Below are 25,740 nucleotides of genomic sequence, written 5' to 3'. Positions count from 1 at the left end.
AATGCTTTTTGGGCCACTTCTATGTCTTTTCTGTTTGTTTGTTTGTTTGTTTTGTTTTTTTGAGACGGAGTTTCACTCTTGTTGCCCAGGCTGGAGTACGATGGTGCGATCTCGGCTCACGGCAACCTCTGCCTCCCGGGTTCAACCGATTCTCCTGCCTCAGCCTCCCGAGTAGCTGGGATTACAGGCATGCGCCACCACGCCCGTCTAATTTTATAATTTTAGTAAAGATGGGGTTTCTCCATGTTGGTCAGTCTGGTCTCGATCTCCCAACCTCAGGTGATCCGCCCCACCTCGGCTTCCCAAAGTGTTTGGATTACAGGCATGAGCCACCATGCCCAGTCCTATGTCTTTTTTTGAGAAGTGTCTATGTCTTTTGCTCATTTTTAATGGGGGCTGTTCATTTCTTTCTTGTTGATTTGTTTAAGTTCTTTATAGGTTATGGATATTGGACCTTTGTCAGATGCGTAATTTGTGAATATTTTCTCCGGTCCTGTAGGTCTTTTCATGATTTCTTTTCCTGTGCAGAAACTCTTCAGTTTAATTAGGTCCCACTTACCAATTTTTGTTTTTGTAGCATTTGCTTTTGGGGACTTAGCCAAAAATTATTTGCCAAGACCAATGTTGAGAAGGGTAGTTCCTAGGTTTTCTTCCAGGATTTTTATAGTTTGAAGTCTTACATTTAAATCTGTAATCCATCTTGAGTTAATTTTTTTATATGATGAAAGGTAAGAGTCCAGTTTCATTCATTCTTCTTCATATAGCTAACCATTTATCCCAGCACCATGTACTGAGTAGGGAGTTCTTTTTCCATTGCTTGTTTTTGTCAGCCTTGTCAAAGATCAGATAGTTATAAATGTGTGGTTTTATTTCTGAGTTTTTTATTCTGTTCCATTGATCTATGTGTCTGTTTTGTACTAGTACCATGCTGTTTTGGTTGCTCTAGCCTTGTGGTATAGTTTGAAGTTGGGTATTGTGATGTCTCCAGCTTTGTTCCTTTTGCTTAAGACTGTTTTGGCTATTCAGGCTCTTTTTTTGGGTTCCATGTGAATTTTAGAATAGTGGGTTTTTTTGGTTTGTTTGTTTGTTTGTTTGTTTTTAATTCTGTGAAGAATGACATTGGTAGTTTGGTAGGAATAGAATTTAATCTGTAAGTTGCTCTGGGCAATAGGGCTATTTTAGTGATACTGATTCTTCCAATCCATGAACATGGAAAGTATTTCCATTTATTTGTGTCATCTCTGATTTCTTTCAGCAGAGTTTTATACTTCTCCTTGTAGTGATCTTTCACCTCCTTATTTAGCTGTATTCCTAGGTATTTTATTTTCTTTGTGACTATTGTAAATGAGATTGTGCTCTTGATTTGACTCTCAGTCTGGACGTTATTGGTGTATAGAAATGCTACTGATTTTTGTACACTGATTTTATATCAAAAACTTACTAAAATCAGTTATCAGTTTTAGTAGGCTTTTGGCAGATTATTTCGAATTTTCTAGACAGAAAATTGTATCATCAGTGAAGAGAGACAGTTTGACTTCTTTTCCTATTTGGATGCCTTTTATTTTTTTCACTTGCCTGAGTGCTCTGGCTAGGACTTCTACCAAATCCATTTTAAAGGGATTGAGTTTTGTTTAGTAAGAAAAATACTTCCTAAGCATAAGTTGGAATTATGAGGTTCGTGATTGGCTTTATCATCACTGTTACTTTTATAGTTAATTTTCCAAGTGGCACTTTATTGTTATAAATAAGCCTCAGTCATATCTTTTTGCAAGTGCCTCCCTAATTATCATTTCTGAATAAAAATTTTGGCCTCTATGTTAAATTACAGTTCGCAACTTAGTTCCAGTTCACACCCTGAGCTATTATATTGGCTATAACACATCTTCCTTAGGTGTTATTTACTGAGCTGAAACTATTGCCCAGAGCATCTTATTTTGTCTGTATCCAGTAATTTATTGAGCCTGCATGCTATCCTGATAGAATTTACTCACTAAAATAGAAGTTATAAAAGTTCAATCAAATTACGATCTATCAGCCATCTTACAGAACCAAGAATGTGCAATCATTTATCCAAGTACTATTTACTCAGTGCCTAAAAAATGTCAGGTGTTTGGGATCACAGAGAAAAAGAAAACCAAGATTCCCACCATCATGGAGAAATGATATTCACAGTTGCGTGGGCAGTGGAGACTGAAAAAAAAAAAAAGGTAATCAAATTCATTACCAAGACAGCTTTATCTGGCAGTGAGTGCTATGAATGACATTAAATAGAGTGATGTAATAGAAAATGCCTAAAGGAAAGGAGCTCCTTTTGATTAATGGTAGGAAAAGGCTCTCATCTCTCAGGAGATGTTGAGCTGATGCCTGAATGCCAAGGAAGCAGCCATGGGAAATGTCAGGGGGCAGAGTGATTTAAGAAAAGAGAACAATCAACAACAAGACCTGGAGACAGGACCATGTTTGTCATAACTGAGAAACAGAAAGCAGGCCAATGTAGTTGAAACAGGGTGATGGAGGACAGAGCAGCAGGGGTGGAGGCTGGAAATACAGTTAGGGGCACCAAGGTAAGGCCTGGTGAGCCCTGTTAAAGAGAGGAAGCACTGAAGAATTGCAGCAGGGGGATGCCATAGTCTAATTTATCACGATTTCAGGTTCCCTTTCCTATTCCCTCCTCCCCTCTACCTAAGGGTGACTAGCTGTTATGATAACCGGTTAAATGATGATTCGCTGCAATATTGATTTCCACATTTCTAGCTATAATGTCTGTGAATTTCTTCATGAATATGTTACATAGGCACGCACTAAAACTTCCAGATCACATCCCATTTTGCTTTAGAAGATGTAGACACAAGTCATCTATTTTCGTCTCCATTGCATTTAAAGAATGTCTCCTTAAATCTGGCAATTTAGGCTGCACCAGGTGACGTTTGAGGTGCCCACCTGCGAGGGAAAGGAACGGCAGAAGCTGGCATTGATTGGTGACTCCTCGTCTTCAGCAGAGTTCTTCGTCACTGTCGCTGTCTTCGCCTTCCTCTACTCTTTGGCCGCCACTGTCGTTTACATTTTCTTCCAGAACAAATACCGGGAAAACAACCGGGGCCCACTCATTGTAAGTGGTTTTCTTTTTCAAATAACTTTTTCTGTTCCTTCTAATTTTTTTTACTAAGGCTTGAAGGACTTTGGAGTTACCTGAGCCCTTGGGGTAGGTGTTTGAAAGAAAATCCCTTTTTTTTTTTTAACCAAATCTCTTGAAGCCACAACAAAAACATGATGTCTGTCGCTCTCTTGTGCTCCTGGGCTGGGAAAATATCACCCAAATTGCTAGAAACCCCTCTGAAATAAATGATTAGAAATCTCATGAGATTAAGGAGAGAGCAGTGAAGCTTGCTGTAGATTTATTTATAATTCCAGCATTATGGAGTTAGTCAACCATTTTTCTGATTATTTAGACAGTGTGACCTGTGCTTATTTGAAATATGTTATTCCCTTAGTATATAGAATGGGCATATATTAATAATTGTTTAGTTTGAAGATGGAGTTCTTCATCTCTGTATATCTATCTATCTATGTCTTTTTCCTACCAATTCCTTACCCTAAACCTCACTTTCTGTTGACTTATACAATGGTCCAAGGACTCATATGAGTGAAATCAATATAGCCCAGCATTTCTAAACATAAACACACATACACCTAAGGGGACACAAAACCTGTAAGAGGGTGCCTAGGCTGGATAATTTTAAGGAAATAAATTTTAAATTTCACCCTTTACGTGTGCATTTGCCCAAACTCTATCTTCCTGAGTATGTCCTGTATCTGAAAAGATTTTGCTCTCGTCTTTCTTAATCAACTACTCCCATTTTACAAAAGAAAAGTATCCTTATTTACCAACTCAAGTCTTACTACACAGTACATTTACAGAATATAAAACATTTGGGACACTGAAAAGGGGACCATTGAAATATTGGTGTTGGTGTTGACAAAAGTGAGTGATTCTGATGCCTGACTAATACACTTTTTTGGATATAAGGAGGTTTACTATTTTTTGGCTTTCAATAAAATTAAAAATTCTAGTATGCTCATCAGTTGATTGATAATTAAAAAATAATTTTTGGTGACAGGTTACTATGTGATGTGGGACATATAACTCAAAAAGAAAGTAATAAATGATATTGCTGTAACAAAACTCCATTTGTTCTCATTTATGCAAACAAGCTTTCTCAGCATTTACATCTAAAAAAGGAAAAATGGAAATGAAATTTATGCTGAATCATGTACTATTCTGTAAATAAATAATATTTGTCAAAAAAATTACATATTAACTGCTATGGCTTGAATATGGTTTATCCCCCACCAAAACTCATGTTGAAGCTTGGTCTTCAATGTGGCAGTGTTAGGAGGCAGTGCTTTTTAAAGCCGGTTAGATAACTAAGATGAGTTAATGTCTTTCTTGAAAGACTGCATTAGTTCTCATAAGACTGTATTAGTTCTTGTGAGAGCAGGTTGTTATGAATTGAGTCAGCCTCTTTTGTCTTCTATCCCTTTTCCCACATACCCAGTTCCCCTTTCATTTATCTACCATGTTTTGACACAGCACAAGGCCCTCACCACAAGCCACCAGACATGGCTGTACAATCTTGAACTTCCCAGCCTGTAGACTATGTGCTAAATAAACCTCTTTTCTTTATAAATTACCCAGTCTCAGGTACTGTGTTATAGGCATACGAAATGGACTAAAACAGCCTATTCATCTAAGAATTGTAAATTTTCAATAAAATTTTTACTTTTTATTTTATTTTATTGAGGCAAAGTCTCATGCCACCACCCAGGCTGGCGTGCAGTGGCGTAATCACAGTTCACTCCACCTCCCAGGCTCAGATGATCCTCCCACCTCAGTCTCCCAAGTAGCTGGGAGAACAGGTGCATGCCACCACACCCAGCTAATTTTTGTATTTTTTGCAGAGACAAGGTTTCATCATATTTTTGCTGAGATAGGGTCTCAAATTCCTGGACTCAAGTTATCTTCCCGCCTCGGCCTCCCAAAGTGCTGAGATTACAGGCATAAGCCACTGTATGTGGCTACTTTTTAAAATTAATAATTACATATTAAATTTATAATATATTTTTGTTGTTTTGGAAAATTATGCATTAATAATACTTGTAATGATCACTCAACCCAAAAGAAATTTAATACTTAAAGTCTTAGGATCACAAGTAATTAAACAGTTAACTTAAATCTGTATATATATTTTTGTGGCCAAAAAAAAAAAAATACGGTAATTAATAATATGCTTTCCAGAAAAAAAATTATATCATCCTATAATTCTGTGAGGGAAGTATAATAAAAATACAAATTCAAAGAGAACAAAAGGAAGATATAAAATTTCCACCTATTAAATAACTTGTTAATTATAAGAGACTATCTATTAATTATAACAGAATATCAAGTAACTGTTCCATTGGATACATTTAAAAATTGATACAATAATTTTACTTTAAATATCAATTTTTTTTTCTTTTTTTTTTTTTTGAGACAGGATCTTACTGTCACCCAGGCTGGTGTATAGGGGAACAATCACGGCTCACTTCAACCTTCACCTCCTGGGCTCAATTAATCCTCCCACCTCAGCCTCCCAAGCTCCCAAGTAGCAGGGACTATAGGCACATACCACCACACTCAACTAATTTTTTCTATTTTTTGGTACAGACAGGATTTTGCCATGTTGCCCAGGCTGGTCTCAAACTCCTGGATTCAAGCAATCCACCAGCCTCAGCCTCCCAAAATGCTGGGATTACAGGCGTGAGCCACCACTCCCAGCCTAATACATTCAATATGCCAGAAATTACTTTCTTTGCAGTTATTTGAACTTTTCAATAAAAACAAAATTAGATGCCAACTTTATACAACTAGGGACATAGGTTTTTACATTATTTTGGGGAGTATGTGAGTAAAATAAATTTCGCAAATCTCTATTGTAGAGATCTGAACCTTAAAATAATAAATTTTGAAGGATAACTGGGAGAATTCTCTGTTTTTAGAAATTTGTTAAGTTTGAAGGGACTAGAAAATGTTCAGATGTGCAACACTTTAGTATGTTAACTTAAAAAAAGAGTAACGAAACCGAATTTGAAACTTTGGGCAAGTGTTTTTTTATTTTTATTTTTATTTTTTCTATCTCAAATTTGAGTTAATAGTCTTAATGATTTCAAAGCCTGTAATCCCGGCTGGGCGCGGTGGCTCAAGCCTGTAATCCCAGCACTTTGGGAGGCCGAGACGGGCGGATCACGAGGTCAGGAGATCGAGACCATCCTGGCTAACACAGTGAAACCCCATCTCCACTAAAAAATACAAAAGAATTAGCCGGGTGAGGTGGCGGGTGCCTGTAGTCCCAGCTACTCAGGAGGCTAAGGCAGGAGAATGGTGTGAACCTGGGAGGCAGAGCTTGCAGTAAGCCGAGTTGGCACCACTGCACTCCAGCCTGGGCAACAGAGCCAGATTCCATCTCAAACAAAACAAAACAAAACAAAGTGTCTTTAACAGAGTCACCAAACTTGGGCTTATCCCCACCATGATGTACAAATGGACATACCTAAGAGATTGCCATGCATATAGCATAAATCCAACATGCATGTTTATTTCTGGATCCCATATTAACACACTCACAGAATTTTTAAGTCTGAGGAAATATCCTGACTTCTAAACAGAAGAAGTTAATATGGCTAATCCACACATAAAGTGGGGGAAAAAAACTATTTTGTTATATAAAACCACATTCGACTCATATAGAATCATCTTGTAAAGGCGTGCTGCTTTATCTCTGTGTAAACAGTCTTTCCCGTTAAGCGAGATATGATGAAATCCTGAATTGTGTAATACAATGGTAGGTTTTGTTTCATTATGTCGTGGGAGGAAGGAACAGAGAGAGATAATTCTAGTAATCAAAAAAGAAAAGTCTCCTAGATGAAACTTCTGTGATATTAAAAAGCTGAAGTGCTCATTACTTAGCAGATAAAAGTTAATTTAAAAATGAGCCTGAATCATAGGAGTCACAGAGGCAGATTGCACGTAGATCAGCAGGATGCCATTGTAGCTGCAAAGAGCAAACCACATCGATTAAAATCCCACCATGATGAAGCTGTGATTGGGGAAGTAAGAGGTGCTGTGACACCATTTGTGAAGAGCAGGTTTAAGCAAATTCACAGTGTGAGCAAGGTCTCAAGACTGTGGTGCATACTTAAGAAAACTTTCAAATACTAGAAAAGCATTTGTTCCGATGTTCACAATAGTTTTACTTGTTTAAAACCCATCCTCTTCATTCACAAAGATGGCTACTGTATTAGTCCATTCTCACACTGCTATAAAGAACGGCCTGACACTAGGTAATTTCTAAAGAAAAGAGGTTTAATTAACTCACAGTTCTGTATGGCTAGGGAGGCCTCGGGAAATTTACAATCATGGTGGAAGGCACCTCTTCATAGAGTGGCCGCAGAGAGATGAATTGAGCAAGAGAGGAACTACCAAACACTTATAAAACTATCAGATCTCATGAGAACTCACTCACTATCATGAGAACAGCATGGAGGGAACCACCTGCATGATCCAATCACCTCCCACCAGGTGTCTCCCTCAACACCTGGGGATTACAATTCAAGATGAGATTTGGGTGGGGACACAAAGCCTAACCATATCAACTACTGATCATTATTTGGGCAACTTTATTTTTGTTACCATCTATTTTTTGTTGTTGTTTTGTTTCTAACCAAACACACACTTTTTTTTTTTTTTTTTTTTTTTTTTTTGAGGCGGAGTCTTGCTCTGTCGCCCAGGCTGGAGTACAGTGGCACTATCTCGGCTCACTGCAAGCTCCGCCTCCTGGGTTCACGCCATTCTCCTGCCTCAGCCTCCCGAGTAGCTGGGACTACAGGCGCCTGCCACCACGCCCGGCTAATTTTTTTGTATTTTTAGTAGAGATGGGGTTTCACCGTGTTAGCCAGGATGGTCTCGATCTCCTGACCTCGTGATCCACCCACCTCGGCCTCCCAAAGTGCTGGGATTACAGGCTTGAGCCACCGCGCCCGGCCAACACACACTTTTTTTTAAAAAATTATGTAATTTGTGATTCTTCAAGTCAAACTTTGAACATGAAACTACAAAATTGCTGTAATAGGTGAACATAAACTAATTCAAGCAGTTTAAGAAATCAGATACCCTTCCAAGGTAGTTCACATCCAAAAAATTAACAAATTTGCATCTCAATTTATAGTCCTCTGGAACATGACATTATACATCCTGCACAAATAAAATTAATATTGTAGGGAAGTGACAAGGACGATAATAACTATAACATCAACCGATAGTGATTGGGTTTCTACTGTGTGTTGTGTTGAGCTAATACTCAAGACAACCCTAGTTTATATTATTATTCATATTTATAGATGAGAGAAGGGAAGCTTAGAGCAGTTACAAACTCTCCCTGGTTGCATCACTTATAGGCAGAAGGTTCAGAGTGTGGGCCCAAAGCCAGAGCACAATTCATAACCACCATGCAAGAGGCCCAAGATCCTGATAGCCAATGTGCTATAGAAGTTAGAGGGGTGGAGATAGGTAAGACAAATTGGTATTGTTTTACTCTAGAAGCAAATAAATCAATCTCATAATCCCTAGGCTCTTTTGCTCATTTGACTGTCATGGAGGATTTTATTTTATTTGCCTCCAGAATCCATCTGGAGTTATGGAATGACAGCCATGCATCTGTCGTACTAGAACTACTAGAGGGTTCTGCTTGTGAGTGCCATTTATCTGACTTGCAAATAGAAGATGCCAATGAGGGAAAACAAACTTTAAAATGGCCAGGATGAATGTGTATTGTGAATCACAGATTACCAGGATTTGTTCCTATGCATTTCCAAGCAGTTGTGAGCAGTTTCAGGCAAACTGGAGCCACGCTTATCAATAGCTACTGAAAATTTTTTTTTCTACTGAATATATATGACAAGATTGCCCACCTTTAAGTAAAAATGAGAATCTCAATGCCTTTAGAAGTAACACAATTGTTAATGATGCTGAATGATATAATAGTGAGAAAATTGGGCCAAAGAAATCAGCCAGCTACTGTATGTCACTACAGTAAATGTCTTCTTGTACAGATAAATAAATATCAGTTCTCAGAAAGCAGAAATGGCCATGCGAATGGCACATGATTGTGAAATTGAAATGTCATATCAGGTTATATCATTTTTTCATGTTCCTTAGAGTCTAGTTTTAAAGCCAATCTCCTGCCTAGGTTACTGTGACAGGATGTTCTGAGCCATTTTCAGATCTCAAGTCAAATAATGAGGATTTAGTTTCCTTCCATATTAATGTAAAGTAGATTTTTAAAAGCATCTTATCTTACAAGGCTGACAGAATGCTTGAATGCTCTAAGAATGAGCATATTAATAAATACTATCTCATGTTTCAGTGAATATGTATTCCAAGAGTTTTGGCTTAAAGTAACTTCTCTGGAAATTAGGAAGAATCTTAAAGAATCTTTAAGATTTTGTGTAAAAGAAAGAGGCTATGTTATTCAAACTCTCCTCCCATAAAGGAGACCAGGTTGACCCAAGGCAGTTTATGGGACCAGGAGTGTTTACCAATGGCAAGCACACAGTGGTATCATGGCTCACCTTTGTTTCATGCCCAATGCCTTCCGCATATTTTCATATTTCCCCATCTAGCCTCAAAACAATCCTGGGAGAGAAGTAGTGCAATGAGAATTAGCCCTATTCTGCAGATTCAATTTAATTCCTCTTTAGTGAGCACTAGACATTGGAAAATAAGTCCCTGGGATGTTAGAAACATTGCTGTTGTCAGGGAAGAAGTTAATAGCAGAGCTAGGGCACGAACTGTTAGTCCAGTGATCTTCAGGGTAGTGGCTAATTTATGGGGTGCTGAATTGCAATCTCCTTGTGTGAAATATTATTTAACAGGTGGAAGCTGTTACTTCACATGTAGAATGGTGTCAATAATAATGCACACATCACATGAGTGCAGTAGGGAAAGGAAGAGTTAATGCCTGAAAAGCACTTTACACAGGGAAATGCACACAGTAAGTGATAAATTAATGGTATCTGATTGTAGCACTATTATTATCATTAATTTCAATTATTCTCCTGCCCATTACTGGGTAGTCCCTTAGTCCCACAAAGGAAAATTGCAGGCGCCTTCCTTTGATTGACTGCTGCTCTCACAGTTCTATCTTCCTCCAGTCTTTCTATCCCAAGCACCTTCTTATCCCCAAGTCCCCAAGGATAAAGCTTAACTCAGGACTACTTCTAAGATCACAATTGCTTGGTTGAACCATCCAATTAACCTTTGTGTTTCTTGAATCCCACTCCATTAGATGACTGGGAGGTAGACTTCTAATTTCCCCAAACAAAATAAGGTTTTTCATTTTGAACTATAGGCTGGGGCCAACACTAAGGGAAGAAAACAAGAGAGACAGATACAGAGCTGGATGCTCAAATAATCAAATGCTCTTTCCTATCAGCTACACCTTTGTTTGGGTATAATTAGATACAGAAATCAGATTTTGCAGTCTCTGAGCTATACAGAAAATGCTGAGAAAGCGCTCTCTCTTCTCCCCTTCGCTCTCTCCCTCTCCCCAATTCCCCTCTGTCTTCTCCTTTCCTCTTCTCTCCTCATTTCTCTCCCCATTCTCCTCTCTCCTCTTTATGTCAGTTCCGTTTCATGTCTATTTTATTTTAATAGGTAATAAGTATCTTCAACAGGCCAAGCAACGTGTATTTATGGGAGAATTAAAAGCATTTAGTCTGCTGAGGAACATTATTGAATCATTAAATCATTATAACTCTCCTACAAATGGCTTGCTAGGGGTATGTAGACGGGCTTTGGTAACCTAGAGGAGGAGGTGTATAATCTTGCCTAGAAGTGAGGGCACGCCCTCTTCAGGTCTCTGTGCTGTGGACTTGCCATAAAGACAACTCGAGAGCATCTTGAGGTTGGTGAGCAAGGTAAATGAAGGGCCTTGTTTTTGAAGTTCTGCCCCAGGAACAGTGTATTTGATGATAAACATAATATCATTTGAAGCCCCAAAAGTGTATGAGTATATTGTTAGTCATAGACACACCTATCAGACTGACACTGATTTGTGGTGGATGGGGGTGGGAATATGTCTTTTTTTTTTTTTTTTTTTTTTTTTTTGAGATGGAGTCTTGCTCTGTCACCCAGCCTGGAGTGCAGTGGCATGATCTCAGCTCACTGCAACCTCCGCCTCCTGGATTAAAGCCATTCTTCTGCCTCAGCCTCCCCAGTAGCTGGGATTACAGGCGCACACCACCATGCCCAGCTAATTTTTGTATTTTTAGTAGAGATGGGGTTTCACCTTGTTGGCCAGGCTGGTCTCGAACTCCTGACCTTGTGATCCACCTGCCTTGGCCTACCAAAGTGCTGGGACTGCAGGTGTGAGCCACCGTGCCCGGCTGGTGTGTGTGTGTGTCTCACCTCCTCACTCTCTGAAATCAGAAATGTTGATCATGTGAAAACATATGGACTTCACCTTAAATGAACTCATGATCTAAACCACTCTAAATTTTGTATCAAGTACATTTCCCTCAGCATTGACAGCACAGATGAAGGCAAATATATTAATCCATTCAAAATTTTCCCTGTGTACTCTCTAGATGTTTTATCGAATCTCACATCCTCAGCTCTTTTTCAGCTTTTTGACGATTAGTGAATTCTTAATTACAATTTAAATGAAGGTTCATTCCCACTGTATTTGGTACCACATTTCTCGAATTGGCTACTTTAATGAAAAGATGAGCTGTAGTTCTGTAGCCTTAATAAAGGCAGTGAGCTGCTTAAAGAACTCATGATTCTTCCAGAGCCCACAACTCTTCTCATCCTTTGCTGGAGTCTGTGCCTTTGGGGGGCTGGTGGAAAATGTCTGTCCCAATCCCATCCACGTTTGTCACATTTCCTTACATTCCAGGCAACTCCTCATTCAGTTAGAAAATCAAAATCTTGCAGAAACTTAGCAAAGCCCCAGTGTGTGTTTCCTATGTGTTTTATCTTTCATTTAAAACAAAATGAAATGTGAAATGTGTCTACTCCATAGCCTGGCATACCCAGAGAAAACTTGGCTTCCTTTCTCAGACAGACCAGGGGTTTTCAACTCCTGTCCTATGGGGATGGAGGAGGGGGGTGACAATTTTGCCCCTGACTCAACCCTCTGCCGCTGTCTTAAGTTTGTCCTGCTACAATAAAATACCTGAGACTGGGTAATTTATAAAGAACAGAAATTAATCTTCTCACAGTTCTGGACCCTGGAAAGTCCAAGATCAAGGCTCCAGCAGGTTCTATTGCTTGGTGAGGGTTGCCCTCTGCCTCCAAGATGGTGCCTTGTTGCAGCATCATCTGGAAGGAAGGAATACTGTGTCCTTACGTGATGGAAGGCAGAAGAGAAATGGAGCAGAACATGTGGGAAACCTCTTTGAAAAAGGCCTCAATCCCATTCATGAGGGAGGGGCCCTCATGGTCTAATGACCTCTTAAGTGCCCTACTTTTTAATATTATCACATTGACAACACACGGATTTTGGAGAGGACAAATTCAAATCATAGCATTCTGCCCCGACCCCCAAAATCCATGTGCTGCCATGTGAGGACACAGCATTCCTCCCTTTCAGAGGATGCTGCAATGAGGCACCATCTTGGAGGTTACCTGTCCTAGAGGCTAATCAGGTCTATTTGACTTTAGCTTAGACATTGCTTCGTTTTTCTCTGAATAATTCTACTTGTGGGGAACTCTGTACCTCTCACCATGTTCATTCCTTTGGGTCCAGGAACCTCACTGCTAGTTTTTGGCTGTCATACTGTCCTCTGCCCTCTTGTGTCCCCTCTCTTAGCTACCTCCAACACACACACAAACACACTCTTCAGCCCAATCTAAACATTTCAGCTTCATAGTCTGTTTCCCCTAAGCTCTGCCTGCTTATCTAGCTGACATCCTAGAGAGAAAAATGCTGTCAACCTCATTTCCCTGTCCAGTTTTAGATGTTACTCATCAAAGAACTCTTGTGTTTTTCTAGAATACTTCAGGAGCATTATATTGCTCCTGACTCCATATCTAATTATGGAATTTGAGCCAATTAAATATTTCTTAGCAACTTGGGCACTAGTTTAACTTTTGCAGCCACCGTAAGTAATTTTGGTAGACTCCCAAAGTGGTATAGATCAGGGAAAAGGGGGAGCAAAAATATTTTCATATTTAATGAATAACTATCCATAATTTATTTTTGCTAATTCATCTTGTATTGACTTTTCCTTGTGTGCCCTCAGATACTGCTGGGTTTTACTTTTCGTTTTTCAATGAAACAAAAGCTCATGTGGTGTTTCCTTTTTGATAGTAAGGTAAAGCTCTTTTTCAGATTCAAGAATAATGATTATGGTTGTGTAGGCCTCACTGGATCCCAGACCCTGTTGTAGGCACTAGGGACATGAAGTCAAATAAAACCTAGGTCCTAGCCTCAAACTACCTGCTTTATTCCTATTACCCTTGAGGGCGAAATCTGTGATGGGGAGACATTAGTAGGGAGGGGTTATGAATTTGGGCTCTGGAATCAGACTGCCTGGGCCCAAATCTCAGTACCACCATCTACCATCTGTATGACTTTGGACTGATGGTTATAGAACCTCTCTATACTTCTGAGTCTTCATCTATGGAATGAAGTGACTAATGGTTCCTAATTTATAAAGTTGTTGGTCAGAGTAAGTGAGCTATTACACATAAAGCCACTAGAACAACACCAGGCACTCAGCAGGTGCTTATTAATGCAAGTCATTATTTTCATCAGCTTTATGATTATCTACCATCATGTCCATACTGTGCTTTCTCTGTAACTGGTGTTTATTAAATCTCATTGGACTGATCAGCTGAAACACAAGTGGATGGGTACACATTCTATTGACTTTCTCATTTGAGAAATGCTTGGAAGGCTTCTTATTGCCCTGTTTACATCAAACGTTGTTTATTATTATTTTTTTCTTCTCTGAGCCTCTAAACTCAGCATAAGCTGCTGTCATTACAGACAAATGCAATCAGCCCTAATGTGTAGCTTCACTCTTTTCCCCATCACTCTGTTCCCCTCTCTTCAGCTACCCCACTGCCACTCTGGCACTCAGATCTCATGCTTTAGGGAAAGAGGGGAGAGAGCACTGCTCCATTAAATCAGCCAGGCTCCAGAGAACAGGAGCTTGAATCCCTTACCAGCTGGCAAGTCTGAAAATAGTGGAAGGGTGTAAAGAACACAATAGTGTAACAGGATGAAACTTGGAAATTTGGTTGGGGCATCCAGCTGAGAAACTAGTCTCAGACTTTCACTCTCCTATCATTTTTTGAAAGCTGTGTGATCTTCCCCTCCCCATCCCCTAAGATGGCAAATATCCTTACTAGTTGCTAAATTTATTTCCTTGAATCCAGAACAAGCACAAACTCACACATACAGCTTTAGCTTCACTGGGGGTCTCAGCAGCTTAAGAATGTCTTGCTCTAATACTCACAGTTCATTAGACTTTCAAACAGTTGGCACAAAGTTAGCCCTTTCCCCAGCTGGACATCTTCATTTCCATTGCTGATTAGCAGGGCCCTAATAAAAGTTACAGATCCATGCAAAGAATTGCTTCAGAATTTGCCCTGGGAACAGGTAGGAAGAGACTGCAGGTAAAACTGATCTGAATCCCTTATGAGGGACAAGGTTATTGAAAATACTTAAGTGATTGGCCAAGGAGTGATCTCACCTTTGTTCCACCAGCTATCTGAGATCTACAATTTAGAATGCTCTTCCACGTTGTTCTCAAATATCTAAGAACCATCGAATCAATTTATATGCTGTCTCAAGAAATAGACAGCTAAGCTTGAGTTGCAATGAGTTACTTATTTGTGGCCTATTGGCTCACTAGCCAATTGGCTAGTCACCACTATGGGCAGAAAATAATGCAGACTATTGACAATCTAGAAATTGCAAGACTGAAAAAAGTGAAATTATTACCGTGGAAAAAAGAACTTAGAAAAAAATGCAGTTGAGGCTTGGGAAAAGTGAGGTTAAATGTCATTGAGCTGCCACTTACTCCTGAGCACTTTCCACAGGCCAAGAATTAAATAAAATAGAAGTTATATTGGTTAATTCTGCAATACCATTAAGGCAGTTATTATTATTCCCATTTTACAGATGTTGAATCCAATTTACAGAGGTTAAGTAACTTAAATAGTGCTGTTCATTGAATGTGATACAGAGACATGCTCTTCATCACAGTGCTGTATTGCCACCCCATTTTTTACCTGGAAGTGGAGAAAAAAGCCAAGAATATCTATCAGCTTATTGAGCATCTGCTGTGCACAAAACAGGTGGGGGACACAGTAGCAGGAAATACACAAGTTCCTTCTTTGGGAGAACCACCGTCTCCCACTTATATAGTCCTGGCGGATGGTCAATCATGGTGCCTCACTTGATACCTATAAGGTCAAGTGACTCAAGCCAGGAATCAAAGTCCCCTCTTGAATTTCTCTATTAAGTGAATTTCTTATTTCTATAGAGTTACTTAGCTAGGAATATGTGGGTCTAGTCGATAGTGGCCACATTGCCCATGATGTAGAATGAGTCTATTTAAAGAATAAAGCTGAGCAGAGATAAGCAGATCCTCAAGGGGAGAGAAAGAGGGGGAGAGATAGAGAAAGAGAGAGAGAGAGAGAGAGAGAGAGAGAGAGAGAGAGAGAGAGAGAGAGAAAGGCTTACCAAGAAGAAGTTTAGGCCCTGAATTCAGCCACAGCTGAAGCCAGCACATTCTAGACTTTCCGGTTATGTCAGTGGTTGAATTTCCCCATGTGAGTGCTTTGATTTAGGTTTCTGGTACTTGCCAAATAATCTTGACCTAAATAATTTCTATCTCTTCTATAAAATGTTATAAGCACCTATGCATCAAAAGATTATTAATGGAGATTAAATAACAAATGTCTAGTGTAATTATTAGGTGCTAAGCAGATAGTAGATGCTTAGTAACAGTTTCTTTATCTATTCATAAGACCAAGAAAGAGTAAGATGAAGTAACTCTGGTAGTGCTTTCATATTCAGTATTATTTAACTGTTTCCCTTTGTAGTGACTGCATAATATTCCATTATATTGAGATAAAATGAATTATTTCACCAATCTCTTATTGTTGGACTTAGAATTTTACATGGCTTTGAATTTTTCTCTCTCATAAGCCATTAGCCTTGCACTTTACACACATTTTATATTATTTCCTTAAGATAAAAACCCAGAAGTTGATTATCTTCCTGATTTTGAAGGCAGAAGTTTCTAATTTTTTCCACATTAAATACATCCCTAATGTGTGACGTCTTATATGAGTAAAAATTTTGAATTCCAACTTCTGACTATACCCCCGGTCCTGAAATCTTATGTTATAGTAGAAGAGATCTCCCCAAAAGACCTACAAAGATAATTTTCTTCCCGGAGAAGAAAAAAACTAAAATAAAACTAACTTGTTCTAAGGAGCCTGACATTGAAACATTTGCTTTGAAACTTAAGATACTAAGGAAACATCACAAATTTAATTCAAGCTGTGTTTAAGTACACAGAAGTCAGGCCTTAATTATCAGGGAGAAGTCCCCAAGGTGGGCATGAATCTGCACAGCCACGCAAGTGTAGGCCCAGTGCTGGGCTCTGCATGCCCTCAGCTTTGGCAGTATCCTTTCTCACTGAGACTCAAAAAGTGAAGTTCAAAACCATGAACAGTTCCTCTGGCCAAAAATGGAAGAAAAAACAAACATACAGAAATCTCATGTGATGCTTTTTTTTTTTTTTTTTTTTTTTTTTTTTTTTTTTTTTTTTAGCATAATGGAATTCTTTATAAGTTTCATCCTGGGGTATTTCCAATGCCTGCAGTTCTGTATGTGGCAACCCAGCAGATGGTCAGGGAGCGGCAAAAGTGGTAATAGTCTATCCAACCCTGCCTGCTGTTGGCCTTGGGGGGCTTCTGAATACATCTGGTGGCTCCTTTCAAACCCCCAGTTAAGCCATCTTCCACAGCTTTCGTTGGCTTTTTGTTTGTTTGTTTGTTTCACTCATTCTGTAAATAGTTGATTCAAGATTGAAAAAACTAGACCAAACTACATGGGATTTGTGTTCCTGATTAGAAGATACAGCTGGTAGAAGGCTGATTCTGGGCTTTATAAAACCCTCATGCATAAAGAGTTGGCACACTTATGGGAACAGGGCAGGTGAGGGGGCCAGGGAAAGGAAAGAATTGATGACATTAGGGCATATTCATGGAGACTCCCTATGGAGTAGTCTCCCTCCTTCAGTCTTCCATTCTTCCAATCCGTTGTTTCAAATAGAGCTGTAGTTATGCCATTATATCTCTGGGTTATAGAAATAAAACCTCTCTCCTCACATCAGCATTCAAGGCCCTCCTAAGCCTTCACATACTCTTCAGAGCCATCTCCTATCATCCCCTGTATTCCATGTTTTAGCCAAACTGTACTATTTGCCATTCCCTAAGATGCTGTAAAAATTCCTGTTCTGCAAAGCTACTGAGCTGCTACCTGCCATCTGGAAGGTTCTCCTCCCCTCTCCCTCCCAGCCTATCAAAATTCAACTCATCTTCAAAGATCCATCTCACAGGCTATCTGTTCCATGAAGTAATTCTTCACTACCCATGTCCTTACTCCCAAAGATATGTGATTTCTCCCTCTTCTAAACCTCCCAGCTCTGTGTAAAAATCATTGTGCAAATCCATTACTACCTTGCACTTTCGTTGGATGTGGTTTTGTCTGATCCACCCCCTACTAGGTATCAAATATCTGAAGGACAAAGATTATTTCCAACACAGCTATCATCCCCTAAAGGCAGTATTTAAAATGAAATTAATGGCCTTCATCAAGGATAGGGTCTGAGTTTGCTCATCTACTCAACACACATTTGTTGGGTTCCTGCAAATATATATTCTAAAGGAAACACAGAAACATGTAAAATAACCCCCCAAAATATAGAATATGCACTCTCCAATGTCTGGGTCTATAATATTGGAGGTACCCATCACGACTGTTACAGTTTAACATCAGGGTTTTGAAAATCACAGTAAGCATCAATGTTATTAAGTCCACGCCTCAATTCAGAAGAGACTCAGCTTGCTATTTTAAAACGGTGGACTCTAATTCTTCTCAAATACTCCCTTCCACATGCATACTAAAATGTACGGGAAATCTACCTAACCATGGGATCTTAAAAGTTTTACTGTTGTGCACTTTGTTCTCATTAATCATTTCGTAAGAGGAAAATTAAATTTAAAATAGTATACTTGCTGTCCCTGCAGTCTTTGTTCCTCTCTGAAAAGGTGGACTTTGGCCTTACTCTTACCTTTCTCTTTAAAATAGGTATTAATCATTGTGCTTTTTCAAGATAAATTCAAATTTATAAACTTCCAAAACATCCTTTCAGTCACTGGTTACTAGTGCTTATCTGTTTTTTGGTTGAGGGAGGTTACTTGGTAAATATGTAATCAGACAACTAAAGATTTACTCTTGAATAATAGCCATCCTTTTAAAGACTCAGTTATGAATTGCCCTCAAAGAGAAGGAAGGAATTAGTAATATTCTGTATTCAAAATTCAGAAAATTTCTAAATGCTCATAAAAGAGAGTAATTTCCTTTCTACCACGTGTAATAAAATAAAGGTAATTCACTAAGACTTTATATTCTTGCTTTTATAAAGTAATTTGATTGATATATAATAATTTGATGATATATGAACATATTCCTAAGGTGCTTAATCTTAAGTAAAACTAATGAAATTTTTCTGGAAGAAAAAAATTTTCTGGCTGGACAAAGGTGGCCCCGCTTAGATCTATGATCCTAGGACAGTGCCACCCTTTCAGTTTTCTGCTTAGACGTCAGTTTCCTGTCCTCCAAAATGAGCTCCTTGAAGGTAGGACTGGTTTTGCTATCCCTGTGGAACCAACTCTAACTAAGACAGAGCCCAACACAGAGCAGACATTCAGTAAGTACTTATCAAAGGAATGAACTCCAAGCTCCAATGTGTGTGTGTACATGGCTGTTTAACTAAAATTCAAACCCTCACATCCACTTGACTTTCAGTACAAAGCAACCATACATCTATGTGAGTGTTCCTCTTGGGTGTCCTGGGACAGCAAAACAAGTGGCACTTTCAGTTGTGATTTAATTCAAAATCTTTCTAATTGAGTCTTTCTACCTACTAAACCAAATTGTTCCAAAGGCCTCCATTTTCATCAAAATTCCACCTTTAACTGCACTTTCTTATCCTTCTCCTTCCCCTTCTTCTCCTTCCCCTTCTTCTTCTTCTTCTTCTTCTTCTTCTTCTTCTTCTTCTTCTTCTTCTTCTTCTTCTTCTTCTTCTTCTTCTTCTTCTCCTTCTCCTTCTCCTTCTCCTTCTCCTTCTCCTCCTTCTCCTTCTTCTTCTTCCTCTTCTTTTTGTATGCTATCTTACCTACCTCTTTTGCTATGAGATTATTCAGTCTTCTCTCCTGTCTTAAGCATTGTTCTTGCAACAAGGATCCGACACCTGCTGACCCTGAGTAAGCCATTATGCTAGGCATAGTCACCTAAGCCTGAATCTCTCTATCCTCTCTTGCCCTCTCATTTTAAAGTTTATCTCTCCAAAACAGAAATACTTTCCTTTCCCAAAGCTCTTGAATTAGAGAAAGAGTTCAGAAATTAAATGCTGTCTCATCATTCTTGTTTAGAACTACAGAATCTTTATTGGTTTGTGAAAGTGGGAAATAATAACTCGTTTTGCCATTTAAAATTGAACAACAGCTAAGTACAAGTGACAGGATAGATTTAAATTAGAAAGTTTCTATTAAATCAGCCAAAGTCAAAGCCGATTTCACTCCAGGAACTGTATGCATAAAAAGGTGTAATTATGAAAACTTGATATTCTGCTACTTTATGCATATTCACTTTATGAACTTGGACCTCCAGAAGCCTCCTAGGCTGCTTTCTCATTTTTAGTAAGTCTTAGAATAAGGCATGCCCTGATGGAATTAAAGGAGGGAGGAGGTTTGTGTGTGCGTGATTTTTCCTCCCTTAGTTTAGCAGTAATATTAAGACAAAAAAGCAGCTATTCTGCTGGGTTTTGTGTGTGTTTTAAGAGTGCTGCAAATAAAATGAACCTCAGGGAGTCAGCAAAGAAATTATAGTTTGCCAATTAGGGGGACAACGGATCCATCAGGGAAAATATCTTATTAATTGCAGCTTCTAAAGAACATGAGTGAGTCTCTCTGAAGTCACTGAGAATATTTATCTTTGGAAAAGGAGAGAATTTCAGAGAATTACCAGAAGATTAGTAATCCAAAACCCAGGGCTATCAGTTGGGTCATGTTTCCATCAACAGAACATCATAGTGGACAATGCAGGTGAGGGGACAGTTGAGAATTAGCTCAAATTGAGCAGGTAACTCGCACCTATCCATTCTGCGTGGGTACCAATCTCAGAACGTTGTGAGGTTTCATCATACTCAAGAAAGAAGTCTATTAAGGAAAGATGTCAGGATTGTTAAGAGGCTGGTTTTTGTATTCTGTTTTCTCCCACCTCCAAAATAAATACTAATGCCGTGACCCCTCAATTTCTTGAAGCTTTAAGGATGCAAAACTAGAGTGAAAGGAATCAGAATGAATGCTGTGAGCAGCTTTGAAGTCATCATCACTTTCTACGTCCTCCCTCTGTTTTATCAGTGTAAGCCTAGACAAGTTATCAATTGCCAAAGTCACACAGTTGGTTTGCTGAACCCTCCATTCTTTCTCAGGATGTCCTAGAAACACCATTGTGTAGTTCAGGTCCATCTTGCCAGTTAGTTCTGCCATCTCATTGTTCTATGTCAGTCTGGTTCAGGGCAGAGGATGTGTGAAAGGAATGTGTGGGTTGTGTTGTGAATTTTCTTGTCATCATTTACATCAGTACAATAGCCAACTCAGGGACAGGATGCCTCCACCAAATTGAGGCAGATTTAATGAGCTTTTGCAAAGAACATTTATTTCTAAGATATTCTAAGTTTCAAGCTACCAGGTGGGCCCATTGGTGGGTAAAAGCCATTAGCTGAATGTCAGGGTTTTTTTCCCCCTTAGAATCTGGACTCTTTTCTTTCCCTGCTGTGGATGATGGAATCTAAAATATTTATGTGGCTTTATAATGACTATTTGGCATTTACAGGCACCTGGTATTTGCCAAAGTGCTTGACAGTCAGTGTTTAGTAACAGGAAAATAAATACTAGAAAATCTGCCCTGTACTATTTGGGGAGCAAGTCCTTTTAGAGCTAGAGTGTTTTGGGGAACAATATTCAGGCCAATGATACAGAGTGAAATTTATTTCTGAAATTTTGCCTGTGGCCTCACATTTAAACTTTCCTGTAGTTTACTAAGCTTCATTCCAAGAATCCTGAAGGGTAGCATGATTACTATGTGCTTCATTTATTCATCAAGCATTTATTAAGCATCAACTAGACGTTGAGGATGAAGGATTAATAAAACTCCACCCAAGTATGGGTTAAGTGCTCTTCCCATGATGCCTTGGGTCTAGACATGAGAGAATGAGTAGTTCTCAGTGGTGAAGTGGGGGCAAAGTGAGGAGAAGTGGAATCTGGCAATGTTTGGAGACACTTTTAGTCATCACTACTAAAGGGGGTGCTACTGGCATCTAGTGGGAGAGGCCAGGGATGCTGCTAAGCATCCCATGAGGCAAAGGATACTCTAACACAACGATTAATTATCTGGCCCAAAATACCAATAGTGCCAAGGTGGGGAAACCGTACTGTAAGCCCATCTCTCTGGTTTATACTTGTTTTGTCACATATCAGCTTCTCCCACCATAGCATAAGATCTTTAAGTGCAGAGATCTTATCTTATTCTTCATGGTATCCCAGCACACAACACATATACAGAACTCAATACATAGTGTTGAATGAATTAATGAAAGTGGTGTCCTATCTCTCGGGGAACCCATAATCTCAGGGGTAGAGATAGATAGATAAGCAGGTAATTTAAGGATAAAATATGTCCAGTCTTCAAAGTACAGTCAGATAAAAGCTATTTTTGTGTGGCCTTATAATTTATCATCCAAGTAGATAAATTTTTGAAAGTGTGTGTGAGCACTTTCAAATAACTAAGGCAGGGCCATAAGTGAATCCCTGCAACAGGCCTGTCCCGCATAAATAAGGGCACACACACAGTCAACCCTACCTATATAGCCTACATGTTCCTAAGTACCCACCTTGAAGCAGGTGCAAGCACTTCTCAGAATCCACCCCCACAAGCATGAGCTGAGTACTAGATGTATAGTAGAGTTCATAGGAGCCAGGAACGTTGACATTGCATGTTACACAGCAAAAAGTTAATGAAAAGAAATAAATAGAAGCTCATGAAATGACTTCTTCTTTATTCCAGGTCCTCGTTTCATACCCACCCTCTGCCAACAGCAATTTTCTCCTCTGCTTCTTGAACCTCTTCCTACCAGCCTCTTCAGCCTTTCAGATTTTTCTTCTTCCATGATCCCCTGTTCCTCTTTTCATCATAAAGATGTGGCACACTCTCAGCTCCTATTCCCACATCCATTCGCCCTGCTCAGTCACCAAGGGGTCTCCCCACTTAGGAACCAATTAGAGATTGTAAATAAAAATAACCTTTCCCAGATAGGCGTCTCATGGCTTCAAGCTATAGTGAGGGTTTCTTCAATGCAGTGGCTAGAGACAGAAGGGCAAGGTTAACCCTACCTGGGATTATGGGGGAAAGCTTTATAGAGAAAATAATATTCAAACAAACTCTGCTTACTCAGAGAAAATGTCAGTTTACTCAAAGGAAATTTAATTAAAAAAACCATGGAAAATCACAAAAGGTCTAGACCTCATGTTTTCTCAGTGGGTAGAAAGAGTTGCCTTCACCAGGAGCATACTTTGTTAGGGGTCAGAAACAATGATCTCAAGTGGAAACTTGCTAAAGGGTGAAGTGAATAAGAAGAGTATGGTTTATGGCTTTTTCAAGCCTAGACTTTGGAAGAAAGATAGTGAAGCTTCAAATTAACTATTTCCTTTTATGCTAAACTCTATTTCAGTAAAACTAAACCAACTGTTTATAATCTTTAATGCAGTTATTGTGAAAATAAACATTTCTTTATGATCCAAGTGTCATTGTTTTATTATGAGCAAATACTACAGGCAACAATGTTACTATCTTTAACTTTAGGTAGAATAACTTTCATCATTTTGTAGTCCCTTCTAACACTATAGCTACAAAGAAATCCCCAAATGAGACTGTAATATACTGCCCTTTCTTTTACTAGATTTTAAAAAGACCTTCCTTGACACAAGATCAACAGTATCCACCATCCTTGTATAGCCTTTGAGATTTTACAACTTTGTATGTGAGGCTGATATCAAGTTAACCTGTCAGAATAAAATGCTACTTGGTATTTAACATATTCTATTCCAATTGGCTTTCTCTGAGTACGTGAAACAAATACCAAATGAGAATTTATATAAGCATAAGAGAATTGGTGCTAATTTTAGAAAGTTCCTAGCCATTTCCCTTCCCCAAAGTTAGAAAGAGAATTCCCAGTTGGAATGACTTTCCAAGTTTCAAGAGACAACCATCTGATTTTCCTAAAACTGTATCATCATCGTTCTTAACAGTATGTCAAGCCAGTCCACAGTTTTCCATGCATAGAAAACATGTTATCTGGGGCCGGGTGCAGTGGCTCAAGCCCGTAATCCCAGCACTTTGGGAGGCTGAGGCAGGTGGATCATGAGGTCAGGAGATCGAGAACATCCTGGCTAATATGGTGAAACCCCATCTCTACTAAAAATACACAAAATCAGCCAGGCGTGGTGGCACGTGCCTGTAGTCTCAGGTACTCAGGAAGTTGAGGCAGGAGAATCACTTGAACCCAGGAGTTGGAGGTTGCAGTAAGCCAAGATTGCGCCACTACACTCCAGCCTGGGCAGCAGAGCAAGAATACATCTCAAACAAAACAAAACAAAACAAAACAAAACAAAACAAAACAAAAACAAGAAAGAAAGAAAAGAAAAGAAAAAAGAAAACATGTTATGTAAGCCTTCTTCCCAATCATTAATAAACATGTTGACCAGGACAAAGGTGGACCTCAGAAACCCATGACCCTTGAAGAGCCATTTCCACATTCACTCTACCCCTACAGGATGCTTTTTTTTTTTTTTAACCTAGTCAGACTCGCTGAACCAGTTTTTAATCTCTGGTCTATACTGTGAGGGGGCAAATCTCACTGAAAAGATTCATTGGTGACAGCTAAATGTAAGGTGTAGCAATGCAAAGACTGGGCAGATCTGGGCCTGTTGGCAATTTGAAAAACAAATGGCTATGCAAATATAATTCTCAGACTCAGTTGTAAGGTAAACTGTGAACCAGGGAGCAGCAGGTGGCTGGGTAAACGCAATGCTTAAATGCTGTCTGCATGTTTACATTCAGATCTTAGAAACTGAAATCTTCCTAATTGAATTCAACAAACAGTTGAATTGAAAAATTATTATGTGCAAAATACTGCACTAGGCCCTGAGGCTCAGAGAAAGTTGAATGATAGAGTACCCTGATTTTAGGGATATTTGGTTCACCAAGACCCACATGGAGAGGAAAGCCAATAGCTATATATGAAGAAAGGACAAGGAATTGAATTGATTCCAACGAGAGAAACTTGGGAACTGTTTTTTTGGAAGGGAGGGACAGGAGAAGGTCAAATGTGACAATAAAATGTGGGCTTCTGGGGGCAAATACAGTAGGAAGCTTTTTCTGTGAGGAGAGAACTAGAGTAATGGATCAGAAACAGGAGAGGGAAGTGGGAGTGTGTATGTGTATGAATGTAGGTATGTGTGAGTGAGGGTATGAGAACACTTGTGAGGCTGAGTAAATTATTTGAAGTTGGAGGATTTAGGAAGAAATAAAGCTATTAAAAGTAGGATGGGCCTAATTGTAGTGCACGGATTTACATTCTGTAAAGGATTTCTGACCCCTCCTCAAAAAATGTTTCCAAGGCATGGTGAATTCTAAGTCACTTATTTATACAATTGGAAGTGTTAAGTAGGAGAGGGGTATTGGCAAGCCTGTGTTTTTAAAAGCGTTTGTTAACAATTAAATAATCTACTGGTAATAGAGGCAAGGAAGGGTATTTTGATTACGAGGTAATGGCAACAGATTAGAGAGAGCAATAGAGTCTAATCACAATGTGAACTCTTTCTTGAAGGCTTACTACATGACAGACACAAACTAAGTGCTTCATATGCACTAACTCATTTAAAACTCACAGAAATCCTAGGAGCTAAGTGTTTTTATTCCCACTGCAAGTAAGGCCCAAGATTTGTGCAATCCAAGGCTCAAGCTGGTAGTCACCACTTCCTGTCTTCCCTTGGGGTAGTGTAAGGTGGTGATTACCAGCATAGGCCCTGGACCTCACAGTTTTGACTTTACTTCTGGTTCAACCATTTACGAGCCATGTTACTTATCTTGGGCCTCACTTGAAATAAGTAGAGAAGAGGTGCTAAAGAAGGCTCTTGGCAATTCAGTATATGGCATGAGATTTTGTCATCAGTCAAGCTGATACATGCAGGTGAAGAAGTAGGTGTAAGGAGAGAGTGAGTTATGTTTAGACAAGTCAAATCAAAGGAGCATAGGTCTTCCATGTGTAGATAAT

General features: G+C 39.2%; 1 protein-coding gene across 2 annotated transcripts in view; it reads left to right on the top strand.

Moving 5' to 3' along the window:
* Positions 1–25,740, top strand: part of SYNPR (synaptoporin) — a 332,629-nt gene that overhangs the window by 278,498 nt on the left and 28,391 nt on the right. For both annotated transcript variants that reach the window (XM_007984863.3, XM_007984864.3), the window contains one exon: positions 2,911–3,109. In XM_007984863.3, the coding sequence (XP_007983054.1) occupies positions 2,911–3,109 (199 nt within the window). The remainder of the gene's footprint in view (positions 1–2,910; positions 3,110–25,740) is intronic.

Source organism: Chlorocebus sabaeus, chromosome 22, assembly GCF_047675955.1.
Source record: "Chlorocebus sabaeus isolate Y175 chromosome 22, mChlSab1.0.hap1, whole genome shotgun sequence".
Classification (NCBI taxonomy): Eukaryota; Metazoa; Chordata; class Mammalia; order Primates; family Cercopithecidae; genus Chlorocebus; species Chlorocebus sabaeus.
The sequence above is the reverse complement of the archived record's forward strand: the minus strand, read 5'-3'. Positions and strand labels throughout refer to the sequence as shown.